The sequence below is a fragment of the Erythrolamprus reginae genome, chromosome 5 (genome assembly GCF_031021105.1).
Source record: "Erythrolamprus reginae isolate rEryReg1 chromosome 5, rEryReg1.hap1, whole genome shotgun sequence".
Classification (NCBI taxonomy): Eukaryota; Metazoa; Chordata; class Lepidosauria; order Squamata; family Dipsadidae; genus Erythrolamprus; species Erythrolamprus reginae.
In genome coordinates, this window is record NC_091954.1 from 1,029,773 (window position 1) to 1,043,461 (window position 13,689).

Genomic DNA, 13,689 nt, shown 5'->3' on the forward strand with positions numbered 1-13,689 from the left:
TGGGGAGAAGAAAAGCCTGCACGAATTAAACCAGCCGATTCTACACTGACATTGTGGGAAGACCTTGCCTACAAAAATAGGGGTTGGTAGAAGATTTTGCCATTTGTTGAGAACATATGAACCTAAGAAGAGCCATGCTGAATCAGGCCAGAGCCCATCGAGTCCAACACTCTGTGTCCCACAGTGGCCCACCAATTGTCCATGGGGATCTTGAGCAGAAAGAGAAGGCAAGACCCTCCCTTTCCCTTGACCCCCAACAAATGCCCGAGTTTATGGAGAGGGGCGGCATACAAATCTAATAAACAAAATAAAAATAAAATAAATAAATGGGACCCAAGGGAACTCTGCCTGCCTCAACTCAAAGAGAGGGGGGGGGGGAGGGAGGGAGGGAGGAAAAAAGGAAGGAGGGAGGGAGATAGAGAGAGAGAGAAAGGAAGGAGGGAGGGAGGGAGGGAGAAAGACAGAGAGGAAGGGCTTTATAGGTCATAACCAACACTTTGAATTGTGACTGGAAACTGATCGGCAACCAATGCAGACTGCGGAGTGTTGGTGTGACATGGGCATACCTGGGGAAGCCCATGATTGCTCTCACAGCCGCATTCTGCACAACCTGAAGTTTCTGAACACTCTTCAAAGGTAGCCCCATGTAGAGAGCGTTACAGTAGTCGAGCCTCGAGGTGATGAGGGCATGAGGGACTGTGAGCAGAGACTCACGGTCCAAATAGGGCCACAACTGGTGCACCAGGCGAACCTGGGCAAACGCCCCCCTCGCCACAGCCGAAAGATGGTTCTCTAATGTAAGCTGTGGATCGAGGAGGACACCCAAGTTGCAGACCCTCTCTGAGGGGGTCAGTAATTCCCCCACCCCCAGGGTGATGGATGGACAGATGGAATTGTCCTTGGGAGGCAAAACCCACAGCCACTCCGTCTTGTCAGGGTTGACCCCCATCCAGTCTGTTGACCCCCATCCAGGCCCCAACAGCCTCAATTATGGGTGGGGGCACCTGCACATAGACTCTTTCAGCACCTGAGGAGAAAAAGGTTTCGCCATCACAGGTGTAGAGTCTCTTGCTTGAGCAGAGCATGGGCTTAATGGTTAACGCATAGAGATTCTCTAGGAGCCCAGAATGAGAGAAGTCGACTTAGAGGGGGAAGTGGGAAGAATGTGGTGAGGGATCTTGTTGTAATAATATGAGAAGAACGTGGAGATTGGCCTCGGAGACTTCAAAGGGATTAAGTAAATATTGTTATCAGGTGTGGGATAATATCTCAAAGCAAGAGTTCAATCCACTTAAATCTCTGTAAATGTTACAAAACGAATTAACATGGTGTTCGGGCTTGTTTGCATGAGGCCAAAACAGCTGAGCAGTCTATAATTTCAGCTGGAGGGTGGACTGCAGCTTGAATCCTCATCCGTAGACGTGCTCCTGGACGTATTTTCTGAAATATATGCTAGGCTGCCTACTTTATATACCTTTTTTTTTGTCTCTTTCTGGGCAAACTGGAACAGAGCTGCTAAATGAAACAATGTCAGGATCTTCCTGGTTTAAAACAGATTGAATGCTTCCCCACCCAAAAAAAAATCCCCTTCCTGATACAAGGGCAGAAAATAAGAATACAGGAACCATCGCTTGTCAAGTTAGGAAGAGTAATTACACGGACACTGAAGGAATGACTTTCACTCTCAAGGTCACAAAGAGAACATCCATCTTCCCCTGAGATGAAAAGGCAAAAGGAGAAGGCTTCTAAATTAACCATGGAGCAGGCCTATAACTAGGACTCGGTTTCCACCACAGCAAGGGACCTTGAGGATCATCTAGTCCAACCCCCTGCTCCATTTCAACCTCTTCTTGAAAGTCCCAAGTGTTGGAGGTCTCACAACCTCTGCAGGCAACTTCTGTTCCACTGGTTGGTCGCTCTCACCATCAGAAAGTTCCTCCTTATTTCCAGGTGGAATCTCTCCTTGGTCAGCTTCCATCCGTTGCTCCTTGTTTGACCTTCTGGCGCCTTGGAAAACAGCCTTTCCTCCTCTCTGGGGCAGCCCCTCAAATATTTGTATACTGCTTTTTAAAAAAAAAAATGTAATTATTGTAATTCTTTAGAAACATAACAACCAAAAATAGACAAACATTTACAAACTACAAAAGCAAAACAACAACAAAAAACAACAACAATCAATGTATAATTTACATCATCATGAAAGGAGGGAAAATAAAACTTCTTCTGTTATTAAATGTCTTTATATTCTGGCAAATACAACTGGTATCCACTATTAGTCATGTTGGTTATCCATATTTTATCTATAATAGATTATTTTCTAGCTGCCTTATGTGTACTCTTTGTTAGATATTTAGCTCCCTAAAGATATTTTTATATATATATGAATTTTAAAATTAAGGGAGACTAGGATGGTCCCATTTCGGCCTTGTTCTGGCCTCATCAGCTAGCCACACCCTTTCCTTTACTGGGATTCGATCTGGTGAACTCTGCCTTGTAAAGCAGAGAACTAGCAGTTATATATATATATATATATATATATATATATATGTGTGTGTGTGTGTGTGTGTGTGTGTGTGTGTGTGTGTGTGTGTATGTATATATATATATATTGCACACATATCATACCAAGTTTGTTATACTAAAAATCTAAAGCTATTATTATTATTATTATCATATTTTAATTTGAACTTTCTTTTCTTCTCTTAAACCAGTTGTAGAAAGAGTTCCAAATTTGATAATAAACGGAATCCTCTTTATTTCTTAATTTAAGTGTTAATGCCTCTCCCTCTGCACAATCCGTGACCTTTTTTTTAAAGGGTCAGTATTCTACTCTCCTCTCTCTTCCCTGGTCCTTCTCTTCGCCAAACCCTCCACGCCCAGTTCCTGCAACCGCTCTTTGTGTGTTTTAGTCTCTAGTCCCCTGATCATCCTGGTTGCTCTCTTCTGCACCTTCTCTGGAGTCTCAACATCTTTCTTATAGTGTAGTGACCAAAACTGGGTGCAGGACTCTAGGTGTGGTCTTACCAAGGCTTTATAGAGTGGCGTTAGTACCTCCCGCGTCCTATTGTATCCCTCTGTCAATGCAATTTAGGGTTGCGTTGGCTTTTTAGGCTTCAGTTGCACATTGCTGGCTCATATTTAGTTGGTTGTCCACCAAGACTCCAAGACTCTCTCTCTCAGTTGTTACTATTGAGTGTGGTTCCACCCAGTTTATATGTATGTCTTTGTTTCTCTTACTTCCTTTTATTTGTTTGGGCCCTTGTGTACAAGTCTCTCAAGATCCATCTGGATCCTGAATTGTCCTCTGGGGTGTTGTCTATTCCTGCCAGCTTGGTTTGTTCCCCTTCTATTCCCTCATCTAGGTCATTCATGAAGATATCAAAGAGTCCTGGGCCTAGGACGGAACCTCATTGCATCCGTTGTGATATATTTCAGGGATGGTGTTATGCTGTGAAACATTATTTGACAACTTGGGGAAAACACCATATTTCATTCTATTGTTGTTGGGCAGAGCAGTTTTTCAATATACAGAGGAACCTCTACTGAAGAACTTTTCTAGATAAGAACCGGGGGTCCAAGATTTTTTTTGCCTCTTCTCAAGAACCATTTTCTACTTAAGAACCCATGAAATTTGAGAGCGGCACGAAGGCCCAGCCAGTTTCCTGCCATTCCCCCTGGGTTTCTCTCTCTGGCGCAGTGCATGGGAAGCGCCTGCTCCTCCTCGCGGCCTCAGAATCCCTCTTTTTGTTTTTTTAAGCCTTAAAGTTTTGGATTTTTTGGATTCCCCTCCCCTCCCCTTCTTCTTTCGTCACCGACTACCCTCCTCTTCCTCCTCCTCCTCCCACCCAAATTCCCAGCTTTTATTTCTTTCCCAATGGGTTTGCATGCACTATTTGCTTTTACATTGATTCCTATGGGAACAATGGCTTCTCCTTACAAACTTTTCTACTTAAGAACCTGGTCACGGAACGAATGAAGTTCTTAAGCAGAGGGACCACTGTATATATTTTGCATTGCACTGGGCATCTTTAAATAGCAAGGTGAAACCAGCAGCTGTAGCAGGAATACAGTGTTCCCTCGATTTCCGCGGGGGATGCGTTCCGAGACCTCCCGCAAAAGTTGAATTTCCGCGAAGTAGAGATGCGGAAGTAAATACACCATTTTTGCCTATGGACAGTATCACAAGCCTTCCCTTAACACTTTAAACCCCTAAATTACCATTTCCCATTCCCTTAACAACCATTGACTCACCATTATTACTGGTACTCACCATTGAATAAGACACATAGTGATCCTGATATTTATAAAACTAATTATTTATTAACAATTTTTTTTTGTTATTTATTTGCAAAAATTATTAGTTTGGCGATGACGTATGACCTCATCGGGCGGGAAAAACAGTGGTATAGGAAAAAAACCCATGAAGTATTTTTTAATTAATATTTTTTGAAAAACCGTGGTATAGGCTATTCGCGAAGTTCAAACCCACGAAAATCCAGGAAACACTGCAACTGGATGTCGCTGATCTTCTATCCTGATCTGACTATTGACTACTATTGCTAATTTTCTAAGCCATGTGTAGCATGCATTACATCCTTCCGAAAAGTTACCTGCAGGCTCTTTAGGCGTCCATGTCTCAAGCAGAAAATGGACCCAGGTGGTGCTCGTTGCTTATGTCGCGTCTGTCATAAATGTTGCGTGTTGCCAGATGGAGAGTTACAGCTGCAGCTTTCATCCCTTCGCTATATCAACTTGAATACAAGTTTATGTCTTGCATATGTATTTATGTCTTTCTTTTGATTCTCTGGATGTTATTCGGAGGTGCAAAGTTCCGTTTGCCGACTGCCAAGTGTCCAGTTCTAGTTGCCTGGGCTGAGATGATGGTCGTAACAGGTCCGTAGATTAGTTAATCAAGGTCGTTTCTAGATGAAATTCAAGGATTAGTGGTAACCACAGAAGATTTATTTACACCCGATTGGACCTGGTTTCCTGGGTTCTGCCAGGCACATAGAGAACCGTTGATGGTCATGCACGCATATAAACCTGCAAAAGATCATTTCCACATGCATGGAATAACACAGAACAACAGAGTTGGAAGGGACCTCGTGCTGTCCAGAGAGGTCCATGGCTTCTTTTAAAAGGTAGGCTTCTTCGCCCAAGAAGCACTTCAACATTCTTCTCCCAACTGACTGTAGAGGTGACCTTCTGCAGGCCAAACCCACCTATCTATCCGCCACACCAAATGAAGCCCTCTGTTGTTGGTCAGGGGAGTAAAACTAGGTGCAGGCCTCAGATATAATTTAAATAGCCAAATAATAACAATTTGAACCGTGTGCACCCTAGAACATTTTGGTTCATCCGAAACAGTTAATGGAATAGAAAATTGGGAAATAGTTGCCCCTGAATCTCCAGTTAGTGAAGAATGAGTGGACTCCCTGGACACGTAACGCAATAACAGAGGTGGAAGAGACCTGCTGGAGGAGGAAACACTACATCAGGGATGGAGAACCTGTGGCACAGGTGGCACACAGAGCCATACCTGAGAGCAGGTGAGGCATTGCCATATATCAGCTCCATGTGCACCCTGGTCAGCTGATTTTTGGCCTTCTTTTCGACCGTTTCCACTCTCCCCGGGCTTGAGGAAAGCCTCCTGAACTCTGAGGATGGCGAAAAACGACCCAGTGGCTCTACCAGAAATCCAGAGGCTTCGGTGAGGCCTGTGCCCATGTGCGGGAGACCATATGGGGGTTTGTGCACATTGCACAGGGGGCAGTGTGTGGGTTGTGCGCAGGGGGAGGGCATTGCATTATGGGTGTGGGCACGTGAGCCAAAAGAGTTTCGCCATCACCACACTACGCAATTTCAGACAATTGGTTGTCCAATCCCTTCTTCAAAATGGAGAGTCTTGGAGTTTGTGCTGAACGTTATGAACAATTATGAACATTATGTGCAAGATGAACAAGATTTCCATTCAAATGATGTTTTGAAAACAGCCTGTTATTACCCGCATGTGTATGTTTGTCATTTCTTCCGTTTTCCTCAGGTGCAAAGAAGGCTACCAAGGAGTCCGCTGTGACCAATTTTTGCCGAAAACCGACTCCATCTTGTCAGATCCAAGTATGTTTCGTCTTTTCTCTTCTCTCCACCCTTTCCTCACTTTTCTTCTGCCTCTGCTGCTTGCCAGAGGCAACATTTGCTATGAAAATGTGACCTTCCACTGACTGTCAAGGTCTCATCACATCTCCCTCTCTGTTAGGACTATGTACATAACTAGTTGAGTTTGGCCATATACACTGCTCGAAAAAATAACACTTAAACAACACAATAGAACTCCAAGTCAATCAAACTTCTGTGAAATCAAACTGTCCACTTAGGAAGCAACACTGATTGACAATCAATTTCACAAGCTGTTGTGCACATTCAACTTTGTACAGAACAAAGTATTCAGTGAGGATATTTCATTCATTCAGATCCAGGATGTGTTCTTTGAGTGTGCCCTTTATTTTTTTGAGCAGTATATAAAACAAACTAGTAATGTGTGCATAAATGTATTGAAACACTATGGCTTTAAGAGTTAGTGTTGCGGATGGCCATTAGGGGGAGCCAGAAGCACGATTCTCTCTCTCTGTTATCTCTATTATTTTCTCTGGGACTGCTGTAGTAAGAACTATGTGTCCAATGATGGTTTATGTGTTTGTAAGCTGAACAAGTAAGTAAGGCTTAGAGTATTGCATTGTATATGTATTGAGAGTCCTTGACTGATTTAACTGTGTGTGACTAGGACTGTTCAATTTGAGTAAGATATTTGCCAAAGTAAATCATATTTTATACACTTTATACACAAACCAAAGTGTCTAAGGAGAGAAGATCTGGGATGAATTCTATGTGATCTGGGTCTCTGCCTCCTCCTCATTTCCGAACGGCTCTCGTCTTCTCTGGGAAAGAGGTCTTCTTCATCGCTGGCTGGAGAATTCTGGGAGTTGAAATTCACAAGTCTTAAAAGTGGCCAAGTTTGGGGACCCCTGCCTTTTCTTCTTTGCTCCGTGGTGGAAATGAGTCCAGCTGAGCTGAAACTTTGCATGTTTCATAGGAAATGGAGTAAATATTTTAAGGCTGGCTACCCAGACCGGTTCCATTAAATAAAATGAGTAATGCTTGAAACTGAATGATTGGCCTGAAACCTTGATTTTGTTTGGTAGTCGGCAGGAAGCAGGGTTAAGACTGTGATGTGGAATGGAGCATTTGGGGAGGTTCACTTTGGCTGTGAAAATAGCAAGGGACACTTCAGATTGTTGCCTTTGAGTAAGTGATTATTTTGTGAGTGGACACTTTAATCATGAAGGCCCCTTGAGGACAATGCTCAAAATGTGCTTCCAGGATCCTAGTGAGATGTTTCTGTCCTTTCACTGTTGTGTAGCTGCTCACTTCTAGGATGCAGGTGAATTCGATGACCTGCTTGTTTTGAGCATTGATGTGGGCATTGTTTGGAGGGTCTTGGAAAATCCTTGCTGAAGTCATATGATTGTCAAGCCACTCCCACCTGGTCACATGGCCAGCAAGCCACTCCTACCCAGTCACATGACCATCAAGCCACACCCACAAAATAAGCCACACCCACAAGTGTGGTAGCTCTTCACCGGTCATAGCCAACACTTTGAATTGAGTTTGGAGACCACTCCGTAGCCGATGCAGCTGGCCGAGTGCTGGAGAGACCTGGGTGTCTCTTGAAAGGCCCATGACAGCTCGCGGGGCTGCATTTTGCAGTCTTCAACGGTCGCCCCATGGAGAGAGCATTGCAGTAGTCGAACCTCGAGGTGATAAGGGTGTGAGTGACTGAACGCAATGCAGACTTGAATTGGGCTAATGACATCTCTATGGAGATTCATCCTGGCCATGATTGTCCAAATCATAAGAAGACGCTTCGCTTCTGCAGAACGTGGGTGAGAACATCTTCAAGGAAAGACAAAGAAAGTCCACTTGCCTTTGGGGGGAAAACCCCCACCTTTGGGACCCAACCAGGTGTGTTTGCCCATAGGCTCCTCTGGAATTCAAACTTATTTCAGTTATTCATAGTCCATAGGCAACTTCTCATAGGTCAATTGAAACTGAAATCATCAGTTGTCACCTATTGTAACAATTCCCCAGGACCATTGTGTATTTCACCATCTCTCCCTCTTACACCCACACACCCACCCACCCACGTGTGCCTTCTTGTTCGTGTGCTGTGTTGCAAATCAGCCTCAATTTATCCTTGCTGTGAGATTCTATGTATTGCTTGAATGTCATAGGGGTTTTTTTCCTTTTGCGAACAACTGTTTCATGTTCTGGGTGGTTTATTTTTAATCCTGCCCTCTGTTCTGTTTGCAAGGATTATTGGGACAACAATGACAAAGAACACCTGGCTATTTGATTTCCCTCTTCCCCTGCCTGTTGGTTTTTAAGTGGGGCCTGGTTTCCCCCCCAGTCTAAGTATTAACATTATTACTTGTTGTCAAATGAGGCGACGCAAGAGCCTGCATTTCCATTGTTGCTGTGGTTGTTAGAATGAACATATGTCTGATGGCACACATAAAGGAAGAGTATCTTTTCCTCAAGGTAGAACCATGTAAGGAAGAAGTAAACGTGATGAAGGAGCAACGTTAGGTTTATCCAGTTCTGGGGTCACCATGCATGGGATGACGCAGGCATTAAAAAAAATATCAGAATTCTCCTTGTGTGTCCAATCACACTTGGCCAATGAAGAATTATGTTCTATTCTATCTATTCTTCTCTTGAGAGCAGGCAGAAGAATTTCATTTGCAGTAAAAAAAAAATGAAAATAAAGTTCCTTTTCTTCTCTCCTCTTCTCTTCTCTTCCCTTCTCTTCCTTTCTCTTCTCTTCCTTTCTCTTCTCTTCTCTTCCTTTCTTTTCTCTTCCTTTCTTTTCTCTTCTCTTCTTTTCTCTTCTCTTCTCTTCCTTTCTTTTCTTCTCTTCTCTTCCTTTCTTTTCTCTTCTCTTCCTTTCTCTTCTCTTCCTTTCTCTTCTCTTCTCTTCCCTTCTCTTCTCTTCCTTTCTCTTCTCTTCTCTTCCTTTCTCTTCTCTTCTCTTCCTTTCTCTTCTCTTCTCTTCCTTTCTCTTCCCTTCTCTTCCTTTCTCTTCTCTTCCTTTCTCTTCTCTTCTCTTCCTTTCTTTTCTCTTCCTTTCTTTTCTCTTCCTTTCTCTTCTCTTCTGTTCAATAAATAAAATCTAAGTTTCTCCATAAACACTTTGGGCAGGAGCTCTATTCAGAGCTGTGTCTGATTTATGGATAACCATCAATGCCATTGATTGCATTGGAGAGGACAGAGATCACCTCGGGGTGCAGAGACACACAAGATATTTGCAAATGTTGCTGCTTTCTCTGGACAAAATGGCGAAGCTTCTTCTGCCTTTTCTTCTTTGCTCCGTGGTGGAAATGAGTCCAGCTGAGCTGAAACTTTGCATGTTTCATAGGAAATGGAGTAAATATTTTAAGGCTGGCTACCCAGACCGGTTCCATTAAAGACGCCGTTTAGGGACTGCAGTGTTCACAGATTGTGGGAAGGGCTGGAAGGGTTTTGCTTTTCGAAAACGGGCAGACATCAAGTGACACATTGTCCGCAGATGCTCCAAGGGCATATTATGGGGTTTATTAAAGGACAGGTTCAGGACGGGCTCAGGAAAGGCATCTTCGCTTGGAGCCTTCCTCCATCCTTCCAGGTGTCAAAGGATTAGGAAGCCCCCAATTCTCTGTTCGGCGCAGCTTCCTTTCACAGCTTTGGGACATAGAAAGGCAGATATAAAAATATTGATATGGGTAACCGACATGGCCTGCAATCTCCTGCTATCGGCCCTTAAAAATAGACCAGGTTAGGAAACAGACCCTGCTAGATATACCAGCACGCTCGCTTTATTGACGTACCCATCATTAGACCTTTAAAGATGGACAGTGGGTCTCTTTCCCTTTCTTCTAGGCTAACAGAAGTGAAGGTGGGGCAGCCTTGGGTTTCTTTCTCACCCTCTCCAGTTTTGGGGGTTTGTTTCACCAAAGGCTGCCCATCGCTTCTTCCAGCCCTCTATATACACCTACCTACCTCCTGTTTCCTCTTAGAGGTCTCTTCTGTCTTAAGAACTGCAATTTGGAAATCCTTCCCTCCTTCCTTCCTTCCTTCCTTCCTTCCTTCCTTCCTTCCTTCCTTCCTTCCTTCCTCTTTTTTCCCTTTCCATTTCTCCTTCCCCTTTCTCTTCGTCCCTCCCTACTTGAGCAATGGGTGGGACTAGATGACCTACAAGGTCCCCTCCAACTCTTTAAATCTGTTAAATCCCTACCTACCTTCCTTCCTTTCTCTCCCCCCCTCTCCTCTCTCTTTCTTTCTCTCTCTCCTCTCTCTCTCTCCTCTCTCTTTCCTCCCTCTCTCTTCCTTCCTTCCTTCCTTTCACCTCTCTATCTTTCTTTCTTTCTCTCTCTCTCCCCTTTCTCTTTCTTTCTTTCTTTCTCCTCTCTCTTTCTATCTCTCTCCTCTTTCTTTCTTTTTTTCTTTCTTTCTCACTCTTCTTTATCACCCATCTCCCTCATAGAAGAGCTCTGAATGCTATATAATTTAATTGGTACAATAAAACAGAATAATTTAGAATTTAAACAAAGCAAAACTAAAGCAATTTTATACAATTTCAAAAAGAAAGAAAGAGAGAAGAAGGAGAGAGAGAGAGAAGGAAAGGGAGAAGGGGAGAGAAGGAGAAGAGGAAGAGAAGAAGGAGAGGAGGAGGAGGAGAGTGTGTGTGTTCCAAGATGGGGCAAATAGAAATTGTTCATACAGGTGGCGGGGGACGGATGGGTCTCATTGGGCCAGGTGGTCCTGTGCCTTTGTGGGGGGTCCCTCTGTCCCCGCCCCCAGGCCAGGCTACACAGTTAGTTTTGACCCCTGTTGGGAAAGCCAAGAGAATTTCTTAGAATTGTTTCTTCCTGGTTCCTTTTTTTTCGTTGTTGTTAATATCAACACAGGGCCGTTGTCTTCTGTCCAGCCCTGGGCTTGTGCTGTGCTTGATAAGGTCGACTCCTCATCGGCTCAGGTGGACAAGCTGAAATTATCCCGAGAACTTGTCAGCACCTGTTTTCTGGCCTCCAAGCAAGCAAGTGGGAGATTTTAAGCAGCCGTCACTCTCGAAGACCCAGGGAATAAACACAAGTAATAGAGGTCATTTTGGGATGGCTACGAATGTGTCCTGAATGGTCAATTAAGGTGTAAATGCTTCTCACAAAGGCTGCTTTATATTGTCTTAAATGACATTAGTTATTTTCAGGTTTCAATTTTGAAAACAGCCATTTGAAAGAGTCAGCTTTTTATCAGTGCCCTAATGACCTCCTCCTAACAAATCACAAAATGAGATGGTTGTTGCAGTCACGGAAATAGCACAACTACAAAACTCTGGCAGCAACGTTTGGTCATAGCATGGCCGGTAAATGTCCTGTCTTTAATATCACTTTGAAAAAGTCCAGGTGAGAAATGGATTGGTGGCCACATCTTCTAATGAAGTCTAGATGCAAACAAGGTGCAAACAACAACAGCTGGGGTGGCCTACAGGTGGCGCTCTTGCCTCACAATCCGGAGGTTGTGAGTTTGATCCTAGGTAGAGGCAGATGTAAAAGGGTCTCCCGCTTAGGCCCGGGGTTGGACTAGATGACCTTTAAGGACCCTTCCAACTCTGTTAATCTGTATCCGAATAAGAGAATAGAACAATATGGATTTCAGAAAGAAGATAACGAACTAGATAAAATCACGCTAGGACGGGAGGACAAAATGGTAACAAAACTCTTCTAATTTTGAGTTATAATTGAGTTACAAAATGGAAGAAGAGATTGTTAAGGAGATGATGATAAAATGAGCCCAACATTTTGGGTACAACATAGAATTGGGAAAGTGGGAGAGTAGATGGAAGAAAAGTTATAAAACGACAAAATCCATTAGCATATAAAGAAAATATATATATAATGGTTCACAGATTTATTTATTTTATTTATTTAATTGGATTTCTAGGCCACCCTTCTCCTGTGGACTCAGGGTGGCATACATTAATATATATATGTTGGAAGTCTAACCATAATAGAGGGACTTACTATCATATGTGGTGGTCTTGTCCTATAGCAAAACAGCACTTGCAGAGGATAAGGAGGTGGATAGAAGAAGCCACAAAACAACATATAGAAATGAAACCAGAACTGTTCTTATTGGGCATAGTTACAGGAAATCAAGATTTAAAAAAACCCAATGCCAATTTTATGCATAATAATATCAGCAAGGATAACATTTGCCCAGATGATGAAAAATCTATCTATCTACTGTATCATCTATCTGTCTATCTATCTATCTATCTATCTATCTATCTATCTATCTATCTATCTATCTATCTATCTATCTATCTATCTATCTATTCTAATCTAATCTAATCTAATCTATGTATCTATCCATCCATCCATCCATCTATCATCTATCTCTCTATCTATCTATCTATCTATCTATCTATCTATCTATCTATCTATCCATCCATCTATCTATCTATCTATCTATCTATCTCTAATCATCTATCTATCATCATATACAGTCATTTGCGAAATGAGATGGGCCACATGTAGTTGTGGCATTTTACTCCTAAGGAGTTCAGTTGTGTATTTTTTTTTCTATGCCAACTTGACAATCCTCATATTATGTCATCTCTCCACTTAAATATATAATATTTTTGAATAGAATAGTGTGTGTGTATGTGCGTGTGTGTACACACAGACTATGCCATGCATAGAAAATCTCAGGTGTTTCAACTGGGTCATTTAAATAGTACAATGAACTTTTGATGGGTGTAAAGTGCTGCTTAACAATTCTAAATGAGTAAAACTAACATCAAAAACACATTTGGTAGCACATTACTGTCAAATCTTCTTATCCTCACAACAGTGAGATTATGATGATGGGAGATCTCCACTCCTGCAAAAGGTTCTTAATGAGAACCTTCCACACAACCACAATTCCCCTCTTCCCCTTAGTAGCCTTTTAGAGGAAGGGAGGGAAGGAGGGAGAGAGGATGGAAGGAAGGAAGGAAGGAAGGAAAGAAGGAAGGAAACGGATATTGGGTGAAGGGAGAAGGAGGGAGGGAGGGAGGGAGGGAAGGAAGGAAGGAAGGAAGGAAGGAAGGAAGGTGTATTTAAGTGGGATCAGAAATTCAAAGCAAGCCCTAAAATGAAAGATCATGTAATGAATATCAAATAAGTGGAAATTAAGGGGGAAAGCCCAAATAACTATTCATAGAATCCAGTAATCAGTTGTTTGTTGATATATCCATAGTTGCTGTGCAAACGTTGCCAAAATCATTCACAATAAGAATGTTGTGTAGCACAACATTTATCTTACTGCCTGGATCATAGGATAACTAGAAAAGACACAGTACATACATATATTTAATGGCCCAATAGAAACAGCCATGTAAGACCATGTGAAGGAGAGGTTCCGTGTTGCCACCAGATTTTATGTTTGCTTCCAAATAAAAGTGATGAATGATGGATGGCATATGTCACTCTAAGGAGCAATGATCATGGGAACAAATACTCCTCTAAGGTATCTACAGGATATTGTGTAGTTACACACAAACAAACAAACACACACACACACACACACACACACAATTGTTTATGGTTTCTGTTT

The 13,689-nt window shown here is 42.7% G+C and overlaps 1 protein-coding gene across 3 annotated transcripts in view; it reads left to right on the plus strand.

Annotated features, from left to right (window-relative positions):
* The window catches only part of NRG3 (neuregulin 3), a 698,544-nt gene that overhangs the window by 595,388 nt on the left and 89,467 nt on the right, over positions 1–13,689 (plus strand). For all 3 annotated transcript variants that reach the window (XM_070751913.1, XM_070751911.1, XM_070751910.1), the window contains one exon: positions 6,044–6,117. In XM_070751913.1, the coding sequence (XP_070608014.1) occupies positions 6,044–6,117 (74 nt within the window). The remainder of the gene's footprint in view (positions 1–6,043; positions 6,118–13,689) is intronic.